Source organism: Erinaceus europaeus, chromosome 1, assembly GCF_950295315.1.
Source record: "Erinaceus europaeus chromosome 1, mEriEur2.1, whole genome shotgun sequence".
NCBI lineage: Eukaryota > Metazoa > Chordata > Mammalia > Eulipotyphla > Erinaceidae > Erinaceus > Erinaceus europaeus.
In genome coordinates, this window is record NC_080162.1 from 53434957 (window position 1) to 53461059 (window position 26103).

The 26103-nt window shown below is 38.2% G+C and overlaps 1 protein-coding gene across 3 annotated transcripts in view; it reads left to right on the top strand.

Annotated features, from left to right (window-relative positions):
- Positions 1-859: 859 nt before the first annotated feature.
- The window catches only part of KIZ (kizuna centrosomal protein), a 159951-nt gene continuing 134707 nt past the window's right edge, over positions 860-26103 (top strand). Inside the window, exons 1-4 of one of the 3 annotated variants that reach the window (XM_060186161.1) lie at positions 860-1296; positions 11020-11082; positions 12986-13148; positions 18617-18709. In XM_060186161.1, coding sequence (XP_060042144.1) covers positions 1208-1296; positions 11020-11082; positions 12986-13148; positions 18617-18709 — 408 coding nt within the window. In that variant the 5' untranslated portion in view covers positions 860-1207. Of the gene's footprint in view, positions 1310-11019; positions 11083-12985; positions 13149-18616; positions 18710-26103 lie in introns of all 3 variants that reach the window. The other 2 variants (XM_060186167.1, XM_060186175.1) reach the window with 2 other exon arrangements.

The following is a 26103-nucleotide window of genomic DNA, read 5'->3' on the forward strand; positions in this document are numbered from 1 at the left end:
AAGTTTTTCTTTTTCTTTCACTTTTTTCTTTTTTTTTTTAATTATTTATTTATTTATTAGATAGAGAAATTGAGAGGGGAACGGGGAGATAGAGAGATAAGAGACACGCCTGCAGTCCTGCTTCACCGCTTGTGAACCTTTCCCCCTGCAGAGGAAGACTAGGGGGTTTAAACCCGAGTGACATGAGCGTTTAACCAGGTAGGCCACCGCCTGGCCCCCAAGTGTACATTTTCTTATCTGGCCTTGATAGGTGTCAATAACCTTTACCCTCCACTAGCTTGTCACCTTCCATTACCATAGGACAACACTCTCCCCACCCCCTTAGAGTCCTTGGATCTGCAGTACTAGACCATAGCTAACTAAAATTCCGCTCTTACTGGGCCTTTGAACACCAAGTTATGTCTGCACAAGTGCACTTTATAAGCAACTAATTGGTAAGTTTCCTCTCTTCATCAGTTTTCATGGAATTATGCCTAAGGTAAGCTTTGGAAAATTTGTCTTTGGAAAATTTATTGCTTTGGAAAATTTGTCTTCTCTCTCTTTCTCTCTCTCACTCTCTCTCTCTCTCTCTCTCTCTCTCTCTCGCGCGCGCGCGCGCGTTGTGGGGTAGGTTGTTATTTGGCTTCTCCGTGCTGTGTGACTGCAAGCTTGGCACTGCGCCTAAAGTCCAATAAATCCCTGGAAGAAGAAGCGAGAGTGGTGGCGCTGGAAAAGAAGAGAAACCATCTTGTGATTTTTGTCTGGTGATGCCAAAGGCAAAATCGATCAATCATGAAGTGCTCCCACCCTTTCCCAGTCCCTCCTTCCCTCCCCCCCCGGAAGGGATCGGGAACCCTCAACTGAGCGCCTGCACCTGAGAGGATCTTTTCCGTGCGAATTCTAGAGGAAGAGGCAAAGGAAGATTGGGCACGGAGACCCAGGGATACTCCGCCGCCTGCCCCGCCAGCAGCCTCCGTGAGCCCTCTAGCAGAAGGACTACGTCACCTCACTGACACACCATTTGCCCCGCCCCCTGCACGGAACCCCCACCCCGTACTACGGCCGGGCCTCGTCCGGCTCGCGGTGCCCCGCTCTGCCCCGCCCCCTGCACGGTGGCAGGGCCCGGTGTTTACCCGCGGTGCATGGTGGGGCGGTCGCCTTAGGCAACCTAGCGGCGCCGCAGTCTCAGGCTCTGCGCATCTCGCTGGGTCGTGGCGGCTGCGGAAGCATGCGCCAGGCCTCGGCACCATCGGCTGCCCTGGCGAGCCCCGACTACTACGAGAGATTGGGCCGCCTCCAGCACGAGCTGAGGGACAGGTATGGCCTACCTGTGGTGAGAGCGAGGAGTGGGCCCGCGGCGCGGGTGTTGTCCCTTCACGCTTCTCCCGCCCTTGATTTTTTTTCTGGTCCCGGGGTCGCCCACGACATTCCTCAGGCTCTGGGTGGGTGGGACCTGGAGGACAAAGTTTACTCGAGGCTACCAGAGTCCCACTGCTAGGAGGTTTCTCGCTGGAGGATGCGGCTACATAACTGAATCTGCCCCGAAGTCAGAGTGGGAGTCCTCTGCCTGTCACTTTGAATCAAGCTTTGTGAATTTCTTTACCCAACCCCCCTTTCCACCCCCTTTCTGGGCCCTCTTCAAATTCTCATCCCACCCTAACGGCTGCACTGTACCAGTGGTGGCAGATCCAGGAACGCAGGTGGGAGGGTGAGTCTGCATGTGTGTGCGTATGTGTTTATATTTATTAAGTATATTCCCTATTTGAATGTAAGAGACTTGGGGAAGTGCATCTCTAGTTAAGGGGATGAAATTTACGGCATCCAGTGGGCTCATAATGCCTTGATTAAGATATGAAAGATGAGAACCACTAAAAGCAGCTATTTGTAAGTGCACATAAAGAGGACATTATAAAGCAATTTACTATAAATAAGCACGTGAGAGATAAGTTGCTGCAACTATTATTTAGCTGCTAACTTAATTGGAAATCTCATTAGTTGACAAGAAAGGAAATAGATTTTTGGATCTCTTGATAAAACGTTTAATAAGTCTTAAAAGTTACAAAAGGATTTTAGTGAAGTGCCACCAATAATTATGTGTAAGGTAAAGGCAGAAATAAGTGGTTTTAAAAAGAAATTATATTCATTTATGCTAGATTTAGTTCTAATCAGATATTTGAAAACAACTACAACAGGCCTTCTGAATTGTTCTCACCATATTTTGCCCTTTAATCTTTTTCTATATCCTGTTTCTGACATTTACCTATCACTTAACTTCAGTCACTTCCCCCACCTTCAACTAAAAAACCAAACTAGCGCGCGCGCACACACACACACACACACACACACACACACACACACACACACACACACACAATCACTTTCTGAAGTTCCTTACCTGAATCAGATATTCCCTAATTTATGTGACCTCTGCATTCTCACTTGCATCCTGTCTGGACTGAGAATTCTCATGATCCTGGAGTCCTCTCTGGCTGGATTTTTAGCATCTAGAAGAATGCCTGAGGTGTAGGAGGAGCTTAATGTTTGTTTGTTGAATGTATGGAAGAAATCCCAAAATGAATCAGCTAGTATCCAGAAATTATAAATGTCCTGCATTGTGCCCAGAGATCATACATCATCACTAAATAACAACCATTTATTAGCCATCCAGGAAAAATGGGCTGTATGCTATTTAAGGATAGTATTAAGTGTGCATACATGGTAAAAGAAAAGACATTGCTTCTGCACTTAAAGTGCTGTTTTGACTCCATTCTGTTAGAAAAGTAGCGTAATCACTACTTTAGCTATTTGTTTCTCTTAGTCCAACTTCTTTAGCTATTTGTTTCTCTTAGTCCAACTTCTTTAGCTATTTGTTTCTCTTAGTCCAACTTCTAATCATAAAATGTGAATTAGTTTAAATGGCATTCTTTTTAAAACCAAATTAATTGTGAGTTGTCATGATTATTGATTGCTCTAGGAACACCTGTATGTTTACGGTCCTTATGGTTTAATAACTACCTAATAAAGGCTGCTGATTTTATATAAGGAATTTGAGTCTAACTTTACAGTTATTTCATGGTTCTTCATTTGAAGTTTTTAAAAATTATTTATTTATTTATTTATATTCATTACCATTAGGGTTGTCGCTGGGGGTTGATGCCTACACGACGAATCCACCGCTCCTGGAGGCCATTTTTCCTATTTAAAATTTAATTTATTTTATTAATTTTACTAGATAGTACAGAGAGAAATGGAGAGGGTAGGGGAACATGGAGAGGGAGAGAGAAAGATACCTGCAAACCTGCTTCACTGCACATGAAGCCTCACTCCTACAGTGGGGGGAGCAGGGGCTCAAACCCTGGTCCTGGCGCTTGGTAATGTTTGTGCTCAGCTGGGTACACCACTGCCTAGTCCCCTTTGTTTAAGTTAGTACAGATTTGTTTCTATGTGTAATCATTTTTCACTTTATTTTATTCAGTGCTAGGAAACAAATGCACAGTCTCGTGGATACCTCTGTAGGTCCTCAAGGCCCAGAATTTTAATTTTATTCATTTATCTTTTATTTTATTGATAAGATAGAATTTAAGAGGAGGGTAAAATAGAGAAGGAGAGAGGAGAGACATCTGCACCACTTGTGAAGCTTCCCCTACATGTAGGATCTGGGAGTTTGAACCTGGGTCCTTGCACAAGACAACCTGTACACTCAACTGGGTGCACCACCACCAGGACCCTCAATTTTTTTTAGAGAGAGATGAAAGAGGGAATGAGACAGAGAGCAGAGATGCTTCAGCACTGCATCACCATCCTCTGGTGTTGTCTGTGCTGTTCCCAAGCATATCTGGCCTCAAACCCATGGAATCTGCATGGGAGGCTGAAACTTCTTCTGAGTTACAGTCCCTCATTTTCCATGTTGAAAGTCTGTAACTAAATCTATAACTAATAGTCCATAACTGAAAATTACAAAGGCAAACAACTTTGGATACAGATAAGAACTATAGTAGAAACACAGGAACCTGGATTCTAATCTAGAAATTATTATATGTTCTTGAGCAATTCTCTGAATAACCTTGGTCTTCCTCAGAAATGAAGGGCCTGGACTAGTAGGTATAGTAAGATGATAGTTTTTTCCCCTCCTCTTATATGTGATCATTTTCCCTCAAAGCAAAAAAAGTTGACAGCTATAGGTTTTCAAAGTGACAGATAATGACTGTATTATCACTGTACCCTATTTGAGTGTTTTAATATACTTTTTAAAAAAGAGTTCTGTCTCTTTCAATTCTTTTAAAAATTTTTTATTACTATCTTTATTTATTTATTGCATAGAGACAGCCAAAAACCGAAAGGAAATGAAGAGACAGAGGGAGAGAGACAAAGACACCGGCAATACTGCTTCACAACTCATGAAGCTTTCCCCCTGTGGGGGCTTGAACCTGGGTTTTGTGCATTGTAACGTGTGCTCAACCAGGTATGCCACCACCCACCCCTTATTCCTTTAAATTAGATGAGAGAAGGCCAACAAAACAACTCACTTGGTTAGTGTACTATTTTTTCATGTCCATAACCCAGGTATGAGTCCTGCCCCCACTGTATTGAAGGAAGCTTTCATGCTGTAGTTACTCTTGTTTTCTCTGTGCCTCTCTGTCTCTGTCTAAAGTCAGTTAGTCAGTCTGTCAATAATATGAGAGAGAGAAAGAATCCAGAGCACCATTCTGATACATGCGATACAAGGGATTGAATCTGGAACCTTAGTCATGCAATTCCTAAGCTCTCTCAGAAGAGCAATCCATTTGCCTCTGAATGTACTTGTTCCTTATGTTTTCTTTTTTTACTGATTCCAGTGACCACAGGGTCCACTGACTCTTAAAATTCTAGAGTCACTGTAAAGGCTGCAACTCAGGTTAGTCATCGCTGCTTTGTCTGTTCGGAAATTTCCAGTGAGAAGATAAAAACAACTTGCCACTTATAGCCTTTTTTAGAGACCCATCATTTCAGTGTTATCTTGTCTAATAGTTTTCCTTGTAACTTACGTGTTTCTAGTTCAGATTATCTTGTCACACACACACACACACACACACACACACACACACACACACACACTTTTATGTTTCAATTTTTTTCCTTTTTGTATACAGCATTTTCTCTGCATTGTGGTGCAGGTCAGTCACTGAATCTAAAAAAGCCTGATGGAGTGACTTATTATAGTGTATATAGTGCCACTAGCATAGTAAAACATATAAGTGGAATTGACTCTTACAATTACATAAAAACATCCCTTTAAAAGGCCCATTAGCCAGCCCTAGACTTTTTCAATGCCAATATTGATTCAGAGTGAGATATCATAATAGTCCAGAAATTGACACTGAGATGTTAGTTGAGTAAAGCTGAAGATGGTATTGACAGAGAAACAGAATAGCAAGTGGCTTAAAAGGAGAAAACTAAACCCCTGGGTTTTGCTTTAAGAACCATCCAGCTATGCACATTTTTGAAAGGTCTCAGTGACAAAAACCTTGGACAATGATTATATACCCCAAAGCTGGGTGGGGTGTTTCAAAGCTTCTGAAATAGATATATATGCCTTTATATATTATATATAATATTAATGAACAGTGGAAGATGATTCTCCCAATAGGCTTTTTTTTTTTTGTCCCCTGTACTCTTTACTGTGACAAAGTTCTGGTTTTAAACGTTAAGTTTTTTTTAAACAGTTTGTATTTATTTATTTATTTATTATCTTTATTTGTTGGATAAAAATAGCTAGAAATCAAGAGGGACGCAGTGATAGAGAGAGAGAGAGAGACCTGCAGCCCTGCTTCACCACTTGTAAAGCTTTCCCCCTGCAGGTGGGGACAGGGGGCTCAAACCCCTGTCCTTGCGCATTGTAATACATGTGCTCAACCAGGTGCGCCACCACCCAGCTCCTTAAACGTTAAATTTAAAGCAGGTATCAGTGACACAGAATTCAGAGTTACGGTGTGGATGGAAAAACTAGAAAGTGAGATTAGTATTGTTTTCTCTGGAATAGCAGACCCTGAGGTATTTGACTGTGGTTTGTCAGTATATGAACTGTCATAACAAAAACACATTACCAGCAGATGTTTATCTACTGAAGACAGAACAGGAACAAATAGGTTATATATTTGTTATTGAAATGAACTTTGCTTGGGTGACAACAGATTCCTAGAGAAACTGTGGTCCTTTTTCACTAAAGTTCATAGGTTAAATTTTTTAAATTTGTGTATCCATTTATGTTGGATAGAGACAGAGAAATTGAGAGGGAAGGGGGAGATAGAGAAAGAGATAGATAGGTAGATAGATAGAGAGGGAAGGGGAAGATAGAGATAGATAGATAGATAGATAGATAGATAGATAGATAGATAGATAGATAGGATAGACAAACCTGCAGCACTGTTTTACCACTGAGAAACTTATCCCCTGCAAGTGGGGACTTGGGGCTTGAACCCAGGTCCTTGTGCACTCAGCCAGGTGTGCCACCACCACCCTTATAATGTAGTTATCACAGTAAATTATTTTTTTTCTTTTGAAGGAAAACAATAATCAAGAGCTTCCAAATGAAATGCATGCTTAGCATTTTCCCCTCAGGATGGCTAACCTGAGTTCACTTTATGTTGGACTCCTTACCTTTCATTTATAGTTGTTTTTTGTGTGTTTGTTTTGGTTTAGCATTTTCTTGTCAAACATTATGTGATTTCTCTTTTTGCATTTAGTGAATTTGGGTGAACAGTTTGCCTTCCATTAGACGGGATTGTGGTTAGTACTTTAGTGGTATCAGTAGTTGAGCAGAGATTCCTGTGGTTAAAACTCCCAAGCGTTTTTTTGGATTTGAGATTACTTCCTGTTTAACAGTTTTATCCTTAAAACTGTTTGGTTTTGGCTGCTGCTACCTCCTCTGTGACCTACTTTCCCCAACCTCTTATCCAGGCTGGGTATGCAGGCTAAGCTTTCTCTTCTAGCTTACTGCCATCACTCACCTGAATATTATAGGCTGTTTTTGCTGGTGGTGGCTTCAGGGAATGGGAGTCAGTGACAAATTACAGCAGTGTTACCAAGTTATATAAAAAAAAGTACTACTCCCAAGGAAGTGTTTCTTTTTAAGTGTGAATAAAGTCAGATCTGCCTTTCGGAGACCTCTTCCTTTTTTTATTTTATTTTTTATTTTTGTTTACTAGAGACAGCCAGAAATCAAGAAGGAAGGGAGAGACAGAGAGGGAAAGCGAAAGAGAGACAACTGCAAAGTTTCCCCTGCAGGTGGGGACTGGGGACTCAAAACCCGGTCCTTGAGCATTATAACGTGTGCTTAACTATGTGAGCCACCACCCAGCCCTGAGGCCTCTTCCTTAAATAAGAGAAAAGTCAATTTGTGAAAAAATTATGTCCAGACTTGTGGGCCTTCATTGTCCAAATACCATCATCTTAGAGAAGTCTGGCCCTGTTCAACTTTACATATTTTTCTTGGTAATTTCCTGCCTTCTGTGCTAGAATATCAGCTCTCTGCAGACAGGGGCCTTGGTTGATTTGTTAACCATACTAGTTTTCAGATCTAAAATAGTACCTGGCTCATGATAGCACTTGGGAAACCCTTGCTGAGAGACTGACTCACTTAATGATGGCTTTCTTGGTCACTGCCAGGCCACTCCAGCACTGGGGCCTTTGTAAGGGAATCCAAGGATTCCCCCATACATTCTATGGGCCTAGACCTCTGATAGATCCCTCTCTCTCTACTATGATGGTCACTTCCATCAGGAACATCATTATGATCCTTCCTGTGGGCTTCTTCAGGACCATACCATCACTGTGAACTACCAATGATAAGGACTGCCCTGTTTTCCGAAGGGAGGCTTGGTCATCTTATATTGCCACTTGAGAAAGACTGGTCCTGAAATGAGTTCAGCCTAGAATGTTCCCAGCTGTGACCATGAATTGTGAACACAGACTGACAGGGATTCAAGGTTATACAGGCTCCTGTGCTAAATATGAATAGATATGGGCCCTAGGTCAGATTCACATGGTAAACAGTTGACTGACTGTATTTATATATTTTCTTCAAGTTTGGGAGTTACTCTTTGCCTTGATCTAGTTTTTTAGTCCTATTCTCAAGTCGGACACCATCTTCCTAGACAGTCCACCTACAGGTTAGTTATCAGTCTCCAGCAAAAATTACCACTGTCATGGGCCCCTAGGAATATACCTAAAATAGACTTCTTACCTTCTTTTCACCCTAAAATTCCAATTTCTATCAATTCTATTCCTACTTTATGGCTCCTGTTCATTAAACATTTTTTTCCTGCTATATCTTACCACCTTTTAACCACTAAGTTGCAGATGTTAACAATTTCATCCTGAACTCCCTGGGCAGATGACATCACCAGTGTGTCCCTGAACTTCAGCTTTCCAGAGCCCTACCCCACTAGGGGAAGATAGAAATAGGCTGTGGGTATGGATCGACCTGCCAATGCCCATGTTCATCAGAGTAGCAATTACAGAAGCCTTCCACCTTCTATACCCCATAAAGAATTTTGAGCAATACTCCCAGAGGGGTAAGTGTTAGGGGAAGATAACCAGTGGGTTCTGAACTCCAGTTCCATCAGGACCGGGGGGGGGGGGGGGGGGGGAGTCTACCTGTGAAAGCTGGTAATTTAATATTTTTTAAATTATCTTTATTTATTTATTGGATAGAGACCACCAGAAATCAAGAGAGAAGGGGGTGATAGAAGGGAAGAAAGACAGATACCTGCAACCAAGTTTCACCACTCACAAAGCTAAAGATTCACCCCCTGCAGTTGGGGACTGGGGTTTGAACCCAGGTCCTTGTGCATTGTAACATGTTCACTCAAGCAGGTGCACCACCACCTGGCCCTGAAAGCTGATAATTTAGAAACCTTGACATTAATAGAAGTAGGTTTATCTATGAAAGGAAAGAAAGGAATAAAGAAAGAAAGGAAGGAAGAAAAAAAAGAAAGGAAGGAAGAAGGGAAGAAAGAAAGACTTGCTGAATGAATGAATCTGCTCTCTAACCTTTTACATTTTTTAAATTTCTTTTTTCTTTTCTATTTTCTTTTTTGCCTCCAGGGTTATTACTGGGGCTTGGTGCCTGCACTACGAATCCACTACTCCTGGAGGCTATTTTTCCCCTTTTGTTGCCCTTGTTGTTTATCATTGCTGTTATTGTTGTTAGTAGTAGTATTGTTATTATTGTTGTTGTTGATAGGACAAAGAAATGGAGACAGAAAGGGAAGACAGAGAAGGGGAGAGAAAGATAGACATTTGCAGACCTGTTTCACCACCTGTGAAGGGACCCCCCCCCCTTGCCTTGCTGGTGGGAAGCTGGGGGCTCGAACCCGGATCCTTATGCTGGTCCCTGAGCTTCATGGCATGTGCGCTTAACCTGCTGTGCCACTGCCCAGCACCCTCATTTTTTCACTTCTGCAAATATACAAAACATTTACAAATATGTAAGACTCCCACCTGTATGTAATGAATATATACAACACAAGCTCAATTAGTACTTTAAAACAAATTTCACTTGGCACCCTCATTTTTAAAATTTCTTATTTATTATTGAGAGAAAGGAAAAGAGAAAAAACTAGACCTCATGTCCAACACTTTATCTACTGTAGCACCCCCTGTGCTACTCCCCAGCCTTTTTTTTTTGTGACTTTTTTATTATTATTTTTTTATTTTATTTTATTTTATTTTTTATTTAAGAAAGGATTAATTAACAAAACCATAAGGTAGGAGGGGTACAGCTCCACACAATTCCCACCACCCAATCTCCATAACCCACCCCCTCCCCTGATAGCTTTCCCATTCTCTAGCCCTCTGGGAGCATGGACCCAGGGTCATTGAGGGTTGCAGAAGGTAGAAGGTCTGGCTTCTGTAATTGCTTCGCCGCTGAACATGGGCGTTGACTGGTCGGTCCATACTCCCAGTCTGCCTCTCTCTTTCCCTATTAGGGTGTGTCTCTGGGGAAGCTGAGCTCCAGGACACATTGGTGGGGTCTTCAATCCAGGGAAGCCTGGCCAGCATCCTGGTGGCATCTGGAACCTGGTGATTGAAAAGAGAGTTAACATACGAGGCCAAACAAATTGTTGAGCAATCATGGACCCAAAGCTTGGAATAGTGGAGAGGAAGTGTTAGGCAAACTCTAGTGTACTTCTGCTTTCAGGTATATATTTTGCAGTAGTTTATGGATACGTGTGAACATAAGCTCTCTCTCACAGTAACTGGTGTATATCTAGGTTATGGGACTGTTAGAAAGTGAACCACCTGAGATGAAATTAGAGTGTACTATAAAAGGAAAGGTCTCACCCGAGTAATGAAGCTGAAGAGTTGTCATTCCACACGTGAAGTCTCTGGACACAGTCTGAGGTGAAGCATGTTGAGGTGGCAATCGTTGCGTTGGTTAGGTTGTGATTGGCGGATGCAATATTATTTGGTATGGATTGGGAGACGCATACGGGAAAGTGGCCCTATCCAAGGGTTCCAGGACTGGGGGAAGTAGGGGCTCTATAGTGGAGATGTGAGGTTTCTGCTGTCTTAGGGTTCAAAAAGACAATCGATAGTTAATGTTATCATCACATTATTTGGTAATTGGGTTAACTTTGAAAAGTCCTTTTGTTATGGTTTGCTGTACAGTATCCAGTATCTTGTATATAGCTGTGCTATTGGATGCACCCCAGCCTTTTCTTACTGTACCCAGCCCCATATGTATTTAAGGATCTCATTCTTTTAGCTTCCTCTTAGTATCCTCTTTGCTTTTAAGAATTCCCTAATGTGTATTTACTGTCAACTATAAAACATTAATCTCCCAATAAAAAAAACAATTCCCTAATGACTGCTCCTTTTTTTTTTTTTTTTTTTTTTTTTACATCTTTAGTTTCAGACCTATCTGGGATTTTCTGTTTGTTTTGACCGGGTAACCATTCTCACAAAATTGTGATGTCAAAGGAGAGTGTTTTCAAAATATGACTATTTTTCATCAATGCAATTATTCAGAGATTATTTTTTTTCTTTTTTTTATTATAGTGAAAAGAAGAGATTGGACTTGGAAAAGAAACTCTATGAATATAGGCAATCTGATATGTACAGGTAAGAGATGATAATGCTAACAGTTTTTTAGATCAGTTACATCAACATGTTAACCAATAAACTTTAACCCTAATATATATTAAAATTTCATAGTTGAATACTTTAATTGTTCTCTTAGTTCTAATTTATACTATTTTCAAGTAAATACTGCAACTTAATGCAGTCACTATATTAGAATAAATTTGGGGGACCAGGAAATAACTCGCCTTGTGGAGTGCACACTTGCAAGAATCCTGCACTCAAACTTCTGACCACCATATGGGATCAGTAGAGCTGTTCTGTGGTGTCTCTTTTCTTTCTTACCTCTCATTCTAAGGAAAAGAGGAAAAAAAAAAGACTGGAATTATTCAGGTACAAAGCCCCACTGAAAAATCCTGGTTGAGAGGGAGGAGAAAAAAAAAAAAAAAGAAGAAAAGGTAAATTAGTTAAAATTGTCATGAGATGAAAATTATTGTTTTCATTATTTAGTATTTGTGCTATTTCCTAAATATGTTTTTCTTAAATATTTTAGGCATAAAGACACATGATAGTTAGGGGCTGGTAGAGTGCACACATTATCTTGTGCAAGGAACTAGATTTGAATGCCCCCCACCCCAACTGTAAGGGGGGATGTGTTTCAGTAGTGGTGAAATAGGCTTCTGCCTCTCTATATCCCCTTCATCTCTCAATTTTTGTCCTATCAAATAAAGTAGAAAGAAAAAAATGACTACCAGGATTTGTAGTGCTGGCATGGAGCCCCAGGGATAACTCTGGTGGTGGGAGGGGGGGTACAAAAAAAGATACATTATTTTCTTTTGATCACACCTTAAACAGTGAGCCTGTGTAGTGACCCTTAAGGCATAACACCAGAGATATCCTTTAAACAAATTGTAGGCAAGTTTCTAAGGTGTCTCATTTATTCATGGATATGTAACAATTATTACTAAAATTATTATGAACAGAGGATAATTATATATATATATATTCCTTTTTTAGGTTGCTTACTGTAACATTAATAGCAAACTTTCAGTATTTAAATTCTTTTATGTCAACTAAATTTCATCTTTAAGCCAAATGAATGATGCTACCTCTAATATTAGTAATGAAGAATTCCTATCCATAATATGGATAAGAAATGAAATTTTTCATGCCGAAGAGTACTTTGAAATCAGATTGTCTGTGGATTGTATTTATTTTCTCATTTTAAAAATTACTCTTTGGTTTTAAGATTTAGTATGCTTCCAAAGAGGCCAATAACTTGTGGTTTAAATACTTGTAAACAGGAGTGAGTTAGAATTAGGAATGCTGGTTCTATGAGAAGAGTGGACTATAAGTTGTGTCTTTTAATATTCTTCTTTGAATAATATTTGCTAAAGCTTTTTTTTCTCTTCATAATTTGAATAGAGGTACAGTACACATATTATTACAAAAGATTTTAATAATAATTTATTTCAATTTCTAAGAGTTTTTAGTATTGTCTAAATGATAACTTGAATATTTTAAGTTTCAGAATTTCTTAACATTCATGCTTTATGGCTTACAGTTTGATTCTACTTTCGTATGATTAGGTAGTTTGAAATTGTCTGTCTGATAAAAGAATGTTAATGGACTGTTCATCTGAACATAACCACAGAGACACCACTCTTGAAACCACATTTAATTTTGAGAAAGAAATCCATATAAATCTTCGCCATGTGATTGCTATAATATGGTCTTGTATATATTTCTCAGGAGTATTATACTGAGATATGATACCTGACTGATACTGAATTAATTTTATCACTCTAAAAATACATATACATTATGTCCTTTATACTTTAGTGTTTCGGTAAAATACCTTAGAATACATTATCTCATTAATAATTTTGTTGAAGAAAATTCTCCTCCTTACATTTATAAAGATATGCTTTTTTTTTCTTTTTAGAGTAAAGCTGAAATATGCAAAGCTAAAGAAATACCTGAAGGAAATATGTGAATCAGAAAAGAAGGCTCATACTCGAAACCAAGAATATCTGAAGCAATATGAGTGTGCCCAAGCTCATATTGAACACTTTACCACAAATACAAAGAAACTTCAAGAACTGAAGGTGATACCTTGTTTTGTACTATTTCTTATCTGCTTAAAGTAGAGACAGTGAATTTCAGATGGTTGGCAGTTACTAATATTCAATTGTCCAATCACAGGATTCTCTGTTTTCTCTGTGAATTATCATGAGGCCAATATTGTGACCACAAGAAATGACATTGCATTTTCTCAGATTCAAACTTTAGTAGAGGAATTAGTAGTATAGTTTGTCTGTGTTATACTATACAGAGTTAAAACAGTTGTGGTCACTAGTTCATACCTGGCACTTGCAATTTGTTGGTAATATAATTAAATTTGAGCAGCATTAAGGTTCCTTGTGGAAACTACTTATTTCTTCTAAGGGTCCTTTTTCTGTGATCTTTTGTGACCACTCTATTGTGGTCAATCGTTGGTTGGTTGGGTTCGGAGGATGAAGGGGGCTGAAACATGGAGAATAGACCCTGATTGATGAGTTGGTCTTTGCACTTCCTGACTATGTATCCTTCTCAGATTCTGATATCCCATAACATTAAGGTGTCTGGCATTCTTCTGTTCCACAAAATAAGCCATTATGTGGACAGCTACGCCTTTTTACTCACGTTTATGTTGACCAGGGACTGTTGTCCAATGAGTACTGAAAACAGATTATAGAGATTATATAGTTGCCATCTTTCTTTTCTTTTTAACTGTTTTTTTTTTTTTTTTTCTCCTGGCTTTTATTGTAAAAAAGTCAAATATCCACAAAATTAAAGACATTGTTACAGTGAACATTTATGCTATGGTCTGAATGTTTGTGTCTTCCTCAGAATCTCACATTGAAATTCTAAGTCCCATAAGTGACAGCATTAGTAGGCAGAGTCTTTGGAAGGTTATTAAGTCATGAGGCAGAAACTCAAAAGTGTCTTATGAAATACACCTTCCTTAAAGATCCCCAACCCCTTTCTAACTATGTTAGGATACTGTGAGAAGGTGCCAGGTATAATCAGGTAAAGGATTCTTACCTGAAGAGCAACTATGCTTACATCTTGATCTTGGATTTTCCAGTCTCCAGAACTCTGAGCAATACATTTCTAATGTACATAGTAAGTGGTGCTTTGACATAGCAGCCCAATCAAAGTAAGGCATATACTGTATCTTAGATGCAATAGGTGTGTGTGTGTGTGTGTGTGTGTTGCTGGGTGATTTAATTATTCCAAGTCAGAGAGGGAGAGAGAGAGAAAATGAAAGCAAAAGCCACCACAACACCTGGTTTTCCAGTACCATAACATCTCCCAAGTACAGGGGCTCAACCCTGGACAAAACATGCCACCTACCTGGTGAGCTATCTCTCCAGCACAGTTGTTGGGAAATTGTGTAGATGTGGTCACATCCACCATGTTGTCCCCTCAGGGCATCGCCAGTTCCTGCAAGAGCTGATACCCAAGCTTCCCGGAGTGTCTTGTTTACTCCTCCCCCTTCCCATTCTCGTGAGAGCTGTAACCCTATCCCCGAGTGCCTTGTTTCCTAGCCTATCCCGTCCCAAGTTGCCACTTCCGGAATTTCTCCCATAAAATCCCTTCTGCTTCTGCCCCTCTCTTTGCCCCTTTTCACCTTGGCAACCTGATGCAGAGAAAGGTTGCTGCTTGTAGCGGGAGGTGGCCATTTTGTTAGCTCCACATGGCCCGAACCACTGCGCTCTCACCCAACTCTGAGGTGCCCACGTGAATAAAGATTTGTGTTCCCTCTCCGCTCTGATCTCTTCTCTCTCCTCTGCCGACACACAGTTATAAATATTTTGCTATATTTGTTTTGCATATGTGCTTATGTATCTTTGTCTTATCTATTGAAAATATGTTGAAGATATCATGACTCTTCTCTAAATACTTGAGTGTGTATTTCCCAAGGATTATCTACTAAATAATCTCAATCCCATTATCACACCTAAGAACAACTATTAATGACTTCATAATATTGTTTTATATGCATCTGATAATTAAAATTTCCCAGTTTGTGGTCTGGGAGGTGGTACTGTGGCTAAGGCAAAAGACTTGCAAGCATGAGGTCCTGAGTTCAATCCCCGGCAACACATGTACCAGAATGACGTCTGGTTCTTTCTCTCCTCCTATCTTTCTCATTAATAAATAAATAAAATCTAAAATTTCCCAGTTCTCCCAAAATGCCTCTAGAATAGGAACCAACTAGAGCTCACACGTTATATTTGGTTGTTACGTCTACTTTAATCTTCTAGCCTAATTTATTCTCCCATCCCTATTCCTTTTTAAAAATATTTATTTATTTATTCCCTTTTGTTGCCCTTGTTGTTTTATTGTTGTAGTTATTATTGTTGTTATTGCTGTTGTTGTTGTTGGATAGGACAGAGAGAAATGGGGATGGGAGGGGAAAAGAGGGGAGAAAGACACCTGCAAACATGCTTCACTGCTTGTAAAGTGACTCCCTTACAGGTAGGGAGCTGGGGGGCTCGAACCAGGATTCTTATGCTGGTCCTTGTTCTTCACACCACCAGTTCACCAATCCACTTCTCCTGGAGGCTACCCTTTTCCCCCTTGTTGCTCTTGTTGTTTTAGTGCAGCTGTGGCCATCACTATCATTGCCATTGATGTCATTGCTATTGGACAGGACAGAGAGAAATGGAGAGAGAAGGGAAAGACAGAGAGGGGGAAAGATAGACACTTGCAGACCTGCCCCACCACCTGTGAAGCATCCTGCCTGCAGGTGGGGAGCCGGGGCTGGAACTGGGATTCCTATGCTGGTCTCTGTGCTTTGTGCCATGTGTTCTCAACCTACTGCCCCCCCATACAGTCTTAATTGCTATATTTATTTATTTTTCTTTTTAAAACATTTATACTGTGCTTTAAAAATATTTATTTAACTAGTTACCTGTTAGGAAATTGTGAGGAGCCTCACAAAGCACCCTGCATAACCTGATATTATGGCCCGCCCTTTTATTATCTACATATCAGTCTTCTGCTTTGTCTTATAAATGACTAAAGGTCTCCTTCCTAATTCCCCACAGGGTATTGCTAATCCTACCAGTTGAACCCCTAGCAATAGTTGCTGGGGAGGTCCATTCCCAGCCCCCTTTGCCTTTCTCCACCCCTTTCCTAACCATGTATGGTATTGTCAAGCCACTTCCATTTCAGTCTTATCTCTTCCGTGTTTGAGCTGGAGGAGGGCGGGCGTGCAGAGCAGGAGGCTGATGCTGGCCATTGCAGTTTGTGCCACATGGCTTGACCAGGTGTGCTACCACCAGACTCTGGGGCATTTGAATGAATAAAGATTTGAATTGTCCTGTCACCACGAGCTTGGTTCCTGGGTTATCTCTCTCTCTCATGATGCTAACCCGACAGTTACCTATTATTACTACCATCTGACATGTTAATATTCCGATAGAAAAATTTAACTGTTAATAAAAATAAGGCAGCTTATATCTTAAAATATAATTTAAGGGAACAAGTCAGATTTTGTTATTATTGTCTTTTTTGTTTTTTGTATATCAAAACAAAGTTCAGTCCTGTTTTATGTTCTGTCTAAGAACTAATAAAACAGTTTATGGGAGTCTGGTGGTAGTGCAGCGGGTTAAGCACACATGGTGCTAAGTGCAAAGACCAGCAAGGATCCTGGTTCGAGCCTCAGGCTCCTCACCTGCAGGGGCGTTGCTTCACAGGCGGTGAAGCAGGTCTGCAGGCGTCTGTCTTTCTCTCCTCCTCTCTGTCTTCCCCTTCTCTCTCCATTTCTCTCTGTCCTATCCAACAACGATGACATCAATAACAATTACAACAACAAAAAAAGAGCAACAGAAGGGAATAAATATTTAATTAAAAACCAGTTATTAAATTGATAATATTATGGCTGTGTTTTGACTATAGGATATCATTTTAACTTAGAAAATGTTCTGTTCTTTAGCTGTGAATGAGTAGTTGTGAATCAGTAACTTTTTCTTTTTTTTTTCAACCAGAGCACTGTTCAGCTCTGGCTTATGGTGGTGCCAGGGATTAAACCTGAACTTTGGAGCCAGCCTCAGGCATGAGAGTCTCTTTGGATAACCATTATGCTATCTATCCCCACTTAGTAACTTTTTAAAACATTAATTATTAACATTCTAAATTAAAGTGCTTTTAAAACATTACAAGAAAAAAAAATTTTATGGTGGAATTACTTTTTCATTTGTAGTGTGATAATGATGCAGACTTCCCCCCACAAAACCATTTTATTGGGGGAAATAATGGTTTACAAGACAGTTGTTGATATGTGAGTATATCTTCTAATCTTGATGCAGACATCTTTGTGTAGTTATTAGTCCCACAGCAAACTTGATTCCTTTTATGTTGACATTGGCATCTACAGTGCCATTATTTATAGAAAATGGAATTCAACTGAATTACCTCACATGTAGATTGAACTTGGGAGACAGGGTCAGAAAAGGAGAATACAGGGTGAATCTTAGACTTGGAATGGTGTAACTGCAACAAAAGCAAGGGACTCTGGAGGAAGACCAGAAGAGGGGGGAGTTGTAGAGTGAGGAGATTGGGCATCCTAGATCGGAAGTGAGAATATTTTATAGATACCTGTCACACAGAGGTAGGAAATTGTGCCCATGGGTAGACAACTGTACTATAAACTTTAACCCCCACTAAGTTGAAAAGATAGAAAATGAGGAAAGGAAAGAAGAGGGGAGAGGATGGGAGGAGAGAGAGGGAAGAGATAGACAGATAGATAGATAGATAAAGAAAACAGAAAGGAAGGAAGGAAGACGGAAGAAAGAGAAAGAAAGAAAGAAAGAAAGAAAGAAAGAAAGAAAGAGAGAAAGAAAGAAAGAAAGAGAGAAAGAAAGAAAGAAAGAAAGAAGGAAGGAAAAGTGTAAAATTTAAACTAGTTGTGGTCTAGTTCATCAAAACTGTGGGGCTTTGGAGGGATGGACTTTCAGATGCATGATAGTGGATGAGGGCCTAGGCTGAGGGTGAGAATGTTTTGCAGAAAAAAGAACTTTACACATGTATCAACAACTATATTTATTGTAAACCATTACCCCCCAACAATTAAACAAAATTATATACCTTTATATAAAATAAGGTTGGATTGATTTTAACATCATCTTTCACCAATTTAGGGACAATAACTTTTATTGGAAGTTATCATTTAAAACCAGTTACTGTTTTATGAAAGTAACATACAGTACTTGTTTTTCTGAGGAATTGTGGTCTATAAAAGAGACTCAGTCTACCTATCATGCACCTAAAAGGCCATCCCTCCAGAGATCCCCACTTTGGTGCAATACACCAAACTCAGTGCAAGTTCTACTAGAATTCAGCTATTGCTCTATGATATTTGTAGAATTGTCTATTTATTAAGATAAGTTGAATTTCTTGCTAATGTCAGTTTTTATTTTTTGCTTCTGTTTTCTTTTTTTGATGTAAAGACTAAAAAATACTAATAGGCATTACATTCAATGCAACAATATTCACTACAAAATTGAACTTTATTTATATTTAGATTGAATATGAGACTCAAATTAAGAAGATGCAGTTACTTTCAAAACATAGTTGGGAAATCAAAGGTGAATTGAAAGATGAAGACAGAGAAAAGGTAATGAATTAAAATATTAAGCTTTCTGTTACTAGAGAATTTCTGGAGTGTTAATCTTTTAAGATATTGTTTTAAATTAAATCATATTATTATAAAAATTTTTTAGATAAGCCTCAAATGACTAAAGACCGTAGCTTTAGCTGGCTACTTTAGTCTTTTTAAAGTTTTTGATGTCTATTTCAATTAAGTTTGCTGAGAAGCAGTTACTATGGGTTTTGAAAAGATAGATTCCATAGACAAACTCAGTGTTGTTATTAGGTAAAAATAAATTTCTCTAAATAGTACTTTGTGACTATATTTTCTTAGTTCCAGAAATGTCTTAAATGAAAAGTAAATAAATGTGGCATTTTGATTACTTTTTGTATATGTAATTTTGTATATCTTAACCTTTTCACAGAGAAAGTAGAAAGAACAAATTGCATATCTAAGCAACAGACCAAAAGACCAGCAAAGAATACTTAAATAAATTCTGCTATGTATCTGCCATAATGCAGGCTTCTAATCCTCCCTCCTATCTCCATATAAATGATTCTGTTCAAGACCATAGATGTTTTCTTCACTAAAAGCAGTAAAGCTCTTTTAGATGAAATGTCTAAAAACATCTTGTAATAACTTGGAGCATGCTGGCAAGAGTAGTCACTTGTGACTATGTGTGAAACCCCCTCAGCCAGTCGATATTGTAATAAGCAAAAATGGTAGCATCACTCCATTATTCAGAAAAGCCAACAGCGTGCTTGTTCCTTAGGCTGCAGCATTCATTAAGAAAAGCTTACTGGGCTGAAAGCTGGAAACAGATGATAACAGGATATGATTTTCATATTTAATGCTTTCCTTGGAAGAGTATGTGTGCTACAGATTGATAGAAGAATCAACTGCTACTTTACTAAAAGACTTTCAGGTTTGCCCTATAGCTACCGATGGAATCATTCAGCCAAGAAATTAACTTTTCCTCCTTTTACCTGCTTTATATATCTGCTAAGCAGGCTGCTTGGCTGCCAGTAAATGTTATTATGCAGTTAACTGTTTGGTATTTAAGACTCTTATCAGAAAAGAAACAGAGGCCACAGTATTTTGTTTTTATAGTAGGAGCAAGGTTTTAGTTCTTTTTTCCCCCATGCATTAGCAAGCATTAATCTGAGTTTATAGGAAGTTTTAGTTTTCCTTCCCAAAGATTAAAAAGTTAAAAAACCTAGAATTTAGAGCACTCTTTAAACTGTAAGATATGAAATATCAAGCCCCAGCAACTTTGGCCTATATAAAAAGACCTTTAATGATAAATGATTTCTATGCCATTAGATGTTCACCAAATGTGGTATGGTGTGATAGACTTTTAAACTGTTCAGGCAGTTTTTCTGTTTGACATTTAGTCATGAAATAATTTGTATTTTTTCACTCCATAAATTGGTTTGTTCTATCTGTGCCATTCCTGATAGACACATTCTTAATATGACAGTGTCAATGGTACTTAATAAAACAGGAAGTTTTCCTACTCCCTTGTGTACTACTGATTCCTTACCTGACATACAGTTATAAAGTCTTCCTGTAAGTCATAGTTAACATTAAGACAAGAAACATATATGAAAAGGTGTTAAAATATTATTTATAATAAGAATTAAAAGTATTTAGTTTGTATTGCAGTGCCAGCTTCTAAAAGTTTTGAATATATGTAAATATCAATTAAGTAACTTTGTGAGAAATTGATATCTTTCTGTTTCAATTTTCTATTGATGTTCGATCAAAAGGTAAAACCTTGAATTAGCTAATCCTTCTTGTATACTAATTAAAAAACAATTCCTTATCATATAGTTAAACTTTATTTTTCAGTAGAAATTCATGCTCTTCATTTTCAGTAGTTAGATGAATTAGTCTCTATGCCTATAGTCTCCAGGGACTGACTGAAGCACACTGTAGTCTCACTGGTTAAATTGCAAGTTGCTGAGTCACTGTTTTATTTGAGAATTCACAGGGTCCCCAAATGTTCTTGCCCTCATAGTGCTTCTTCAGGGCTGTGTTCTTATTAAAGACACAGGGAAGTATGTGATATCTACCTGTTATTGAAAGGCAGGCATGAGCTACCTGGGAAGATAGGAATGCTTCCTCTGAAGTGAGTTACCCAAAATTTGGTGTGGAATATGTGGTTTAAGATGGTGAGAAGGTATAACAAAAAAACAATCACACCAAGGGCAACAAAAATGGGAAAAATGGCCTCTAGGAGCAGTAGATTTGTAGTGCAGGCACCAAGCCCCAGCAATAACCCTGGAGGAAAAAAACAAAACAAAACAAAAGTTGGTGAGAAGGACTGAATGGTACATGCAAGTCAATAGGGATACGCTGGACCTTCTAGGAGATGTGATGAGTAAAGGAATAGAGTCAATAAAGATACTGCCTGTATATTATGGCTAAAGCCTAACATCAGTATACAGGTGTCTTAGAAAGTTATGTCATGGAACTTATAAACAAGCTCAAGCCCTGAAATTTCCTCCTAGATAAGTGTGTGTGTGTGTGTGTGTGTGTGTGTGTGTGTGTGTGTGTGTGTGTGTGTGTGTGTGTGTCTTAGGGCAGGTGTTAAAAGCACTTAGGAACAGAATATCTACCTTACAGTGTAGATTGACAGATGAGATTGATAGTGTTGTGCAGAATCAGGAAGAACTTCATGAGGCTGAGGAGATCAAGGTTGGTTCAAAGGGGGAATTAGCCAAGGAAGGGCCTGATTTAGAGATTGCTATTGAAATAGAAACACTAATGCAGAGGAGAGGATCAAATTAAGTATCGTTCTTTATTATAAAAATATACATATTTTTAATTTTTATTTTTATTTATTTACTAGTTAAAGACAGCCAAAAATCAAGAGGGAGAGAGACAGAAAGATACCTGTATTACTGCTTTACCACTTTTGAAGCTTTCCCCCTTCAGGTAGGGACTGGGGGCTTGAACCCAAGTCCTTGTGCATTTTTAACATGTGCACTCAACCAGGTACGCCACCACCCAGCCTCCAGAAAGATTTATTTTTTAAAGTAGTTAAACAATTTTTAACCAAAGTGATAACTTGGGTATTATACTTTTTAAAAAGTCAGCAGTTTGCCATTGTGCATTTTTGCTGTTGTACAGCTTTCAGTTTTTTAAGAGTCAGTGTTTTTATGTACTCAGCGGCTGTTCTTCAAAGTCACAGTCCTCTAAAAACTGATAGTTCTTCTATTCATCTAAGCTTGTTTCCACATACTGTATTAGTTTACAGCGTAATTTTTTTTTGCTAATAGCGAAAAATTTAAACCTCCATTTGAATCATCACAAATTTTATTGTAAATTAATAATATTTCCCTTTATTACACAATTTGGGTAAATTTTAATCCTGTTGGCCTCTAGGTATTTTATTCATTGGCTCAGTTTTTGGTATGAGTTGTGACTAGAAAAATATACCTGTATACATCAAGAAATCTAGAGATATTTATGAATGAGAATGTAAATTTTGAACGGTGGTTGTGAAGGGTTTTCTTTGAATTATTGTGCTGTGAAACATAATGTACTAAGAGTAGAAATGAACTGCATACTTCATGGCAGGAGTTGGAGATCTCTAGGGAAACAGGGAATCTCAACACTAGACTAAGACTGAGAAGGGATTTTCATTTCCACTGTTGTCAGCCTTCTGCAAGGGTTATGTGGAAAGTGGTAATGAAGATTCTCTATTTCTAATAGTAACAATGGATGATGATCATTGCATGCTTATTTGGTGCCAGGTACTGTATATTCATGATTCATTCCATCCTGAAAGTAATACTACTGTTATTCTCATTTTATTGGGAACCTCATAGAGGTCAGTTAACCTTTTCAAAACTAAACAGCTAGGCAGAGCCAAAATTCAAATTCATTCCGTTTAGCTTTAGGTGTCCATGCTGTTAGTCATCTTGCTACACTGCCTTCTAAAGTAGTAAGGGTGACATGATCTTCAGAAATTGGGAGAAATTCTTATGAAATATTTCTTTTTTTAAATTTAATTTTATTATATTTGACAGGACAAAGAGAAATTAAGAGAGGAGGGGGAGATAGGAAGAAAGAGAAACAACTACAGCACTGCTTCACAACCTGTGAATCTCCCTCCCTGAAGGTGGGGATGAGGAACTTGAACGCTCCACTGTGTACATTCACCTGAGTGTATCTTGACCCAGTCTCTTGATATATTTCAATTATTCATTTAAATGCTAACTTTTGAAGGAGCAAAATGGGCTCTCAGTGTTTTACTATCCCAGTTCAAGCAGGTGAGCCATGAAAGCAGAGAGAGAGCCTGTCTCTGAGTAGCTCACATTTGCAATAAAAGTAGCACCCATTTGAGTTAATACTGTTAGGAAGGACATATCTTAAAGATTGAAGAGTGTAAAATGATTAACAACTAATATATTGATCTTACTCTGTTTCTGGCACTGTTCTCTTTTAAAATTTTTATTTCTTTATTGGAGGGTTAATGGTTTACAGTCAACAGTAAAATATAGTAGTTTGTACATGTGTAACATTTCTCAGTTTCTCACATAACAACTCAACCCCCCCACCCATCAGATCCTCCTCTGCCATCATGTAACAGTGCCATCATGGAACTGTTCTGAGGATTTTATGTAAACATAGTCATGTATTCCCATACACACGTACTCATTATAAGAACTTTACATGGCATGGTTAGTTAATTCTTTCCTGTTAGGATTTTATTGGTTGTTTTGAGGATCAATACACAGAGAATACAATTTGTATTCTCAATGTATGTACCAAAGATCTGAGAAGCCATACTGTTATGATTCTTTGATGAATGATTACCCCAGTGGCTTTCCAGCTTAAAAATCAGAGGTACATTTTCATTAACTGGATATCAATACCAATATCTTCAAGTGCTGATGAGCTATATCATTAAGTCCAGCAAATTCACAATGTAGTATCATGTATGCTACGTGTATGGTTTATGTTATACACATTTTCCCAGTTAGGAAATGGAGAGGTAAGTAACTTGTCCCCAGGTCAAGCAGCCTGTCAGCAACAGGAGTCAAATTCCAGCATAATGGTTCAGAACTCTAATAAGGATTTCAGCTTGCTTGATAGTTACTGAGAAGAAATGTTTCATTTTGGAAAATGGTAAAAGGGGACCTTTCTCTAAGGAATTTAACCTCATACTCAGGAATGAAATACAGTTAAAAAAAAGAAAGAAAGAAAGAAAGAAAACTTCTCTCTTGTAGAGACACTGGTTACTCAGCTATTATTCCTGTGGTCTACAGCATGGAGGGATTGATTGTGTAACAAGTATGAGACTTTTAACAAATTAGAAAAATGCATTTATATATCCAAGTGTACATATTATAGTTGACTGAGAGGGAAGGCAAAAAAGTAAATACAGGAAGAGAAATCATAAGTCAGTTTAGCAAAAAGAAGATAAATTTTGTGAGAAACACTTTATTTTCTTCTTTTGAAACTACAAGGGATTGTATTATAGACACCTCCACAGGAGAGCAGTGATTGATTTCTTATTCTTTTAGAAAGCATCCCAAACTTAATATACTTGTATTTTGTTAGCTACTTTATTATTAGAAGACAGTTATCTTTATGTGGTCTGAAAAATGCAAGGAATCTAACAGTAATTGTCACAATGTCACAATTAAATATTTAAATTTTTTTCCTCAGCAAGCCAGATTTTTGTAATTGATGCTTTAGTAATAAAAGCTCTAATTCATTGTCTCATATTTTTAATAATGCTAATACAGTGAAAAATTACATGTATCAGAAAGAAATGGTCAAGTGGTCAATCTGTTTTTAGGAATAGTCTGTGTATGAATGAGATTGCTTTTTTTAATTGTGGTGTACTATGCTTGTATCTAACCTTACCCAGGTGGTTGAGATTAGGAAGTGGAGTTGTTGGCATTTTGTTTCTCTCATGTAGTGCTAGACATTGGTTGAGTAGAGAACTTTCAGAGACATAGTCACATCCTTATTTACCCAACTAGAGAACCACAGAGCACTTATAGGACATACTATATTATCATATTGGCTATTACCATGGACTAGGGAAACAGCATAATGGTTGTGCAAAAGACTTTAATGCCTGGGTCTCCAAGTTCTCAGACTCAGTCCCCAGCACAACCATAAATCAGAGCTGAGCAGTTCTCTGCACTTTCTATATCTTTCTCATTAAAGTAAAATAAAATAAAATGTATCTTAAAATGCTATTGTCTTGATATTATCAGACATGTAATTTCTTTTGTTTGTTTATTTTAGTAAGATATATACAGAGAGAAACACCAGAACACTGCTCAACACTGGCTCATGGTGGTGCTGGGGATTGAAGATAGGAACTTGGAGCCTCAGACATGAGTCTTTTGCATAACCATTATATTGTCTCCCCAGCTCTGTTTTCAGATATTTTTAAGTATTCTTTATTTTTAAACAAATATGATTTTCAATTATCTTGATCAAGGCAGTTCCTTAGGCCTAGGAACTGTGTGTGTGTCTGTTCTTAAATAATAGAAATGCTGAATTTATTTAGAAAATTCTGCTTTTTTTCACTATTCTAAAATACTTGGAGTCTATTTTAGTAGATATGATATTGAACTTGTTGAAATTAGGATGAAAAAAGAAATTTGACATAAACATCAGATTTATGAGTAGGGATTTTCTTTTTCTTTTCAAAAATTCTTTGACTCAGTAACACAATTTGAGCTTAATTAAATTAATTTTGAATATTGTGACATACATGAGAGTTGGGCACAAAATCCTGGTGTCTATGTTTGAATCCTGGGTCTATGACTGTGAACAAATTGTTCAGTCTCATTAAGTCCTTTAAGAATAAGAATCATAATAATGACTGTTTTGAGGATTTGAAAGATAATGAGTATAAATCTGCTTAGCAGCTACTAAGTGCTTCATAAATGTTCACTGCTGTCACTCTCACTACCATCACTTGTCATCACCATCTTTGTTCTCCATTTGGGCAGCTGTACTTTGATCCTGGCTTCTTGCCACTTATCTTAGATAGTGGAAATACCAGCCAGGGAAATGGAGAAGCTACTAATGAATTAAAGAAATGGGAGGTAAAACCACCTGGTGGTAACAATTCACAATGGATTAATTTCTTAATAGTGATTTGCCCTGCAAATAATTTACAGAAAGTACCTCTGACATATAAATTCAACAAATACATTTAAGAAATCTATGTAGTTCTCAAAAAGATTTAATAAGAGCAACATATTTTGTGACTTTAGTTGTGAAAATTTGGTTGTTTCTCTTGGGATAACCTAGCAAAGTGGCAAAATGAAAGAAGGGTTTAAAATCACATTGCTGTGGTATCTTAGTCAATGCAGGCTGCCATAACAAAACACCACACCATAACAAAACACAGTGGAGGCTACATACATCATGTAAATTTA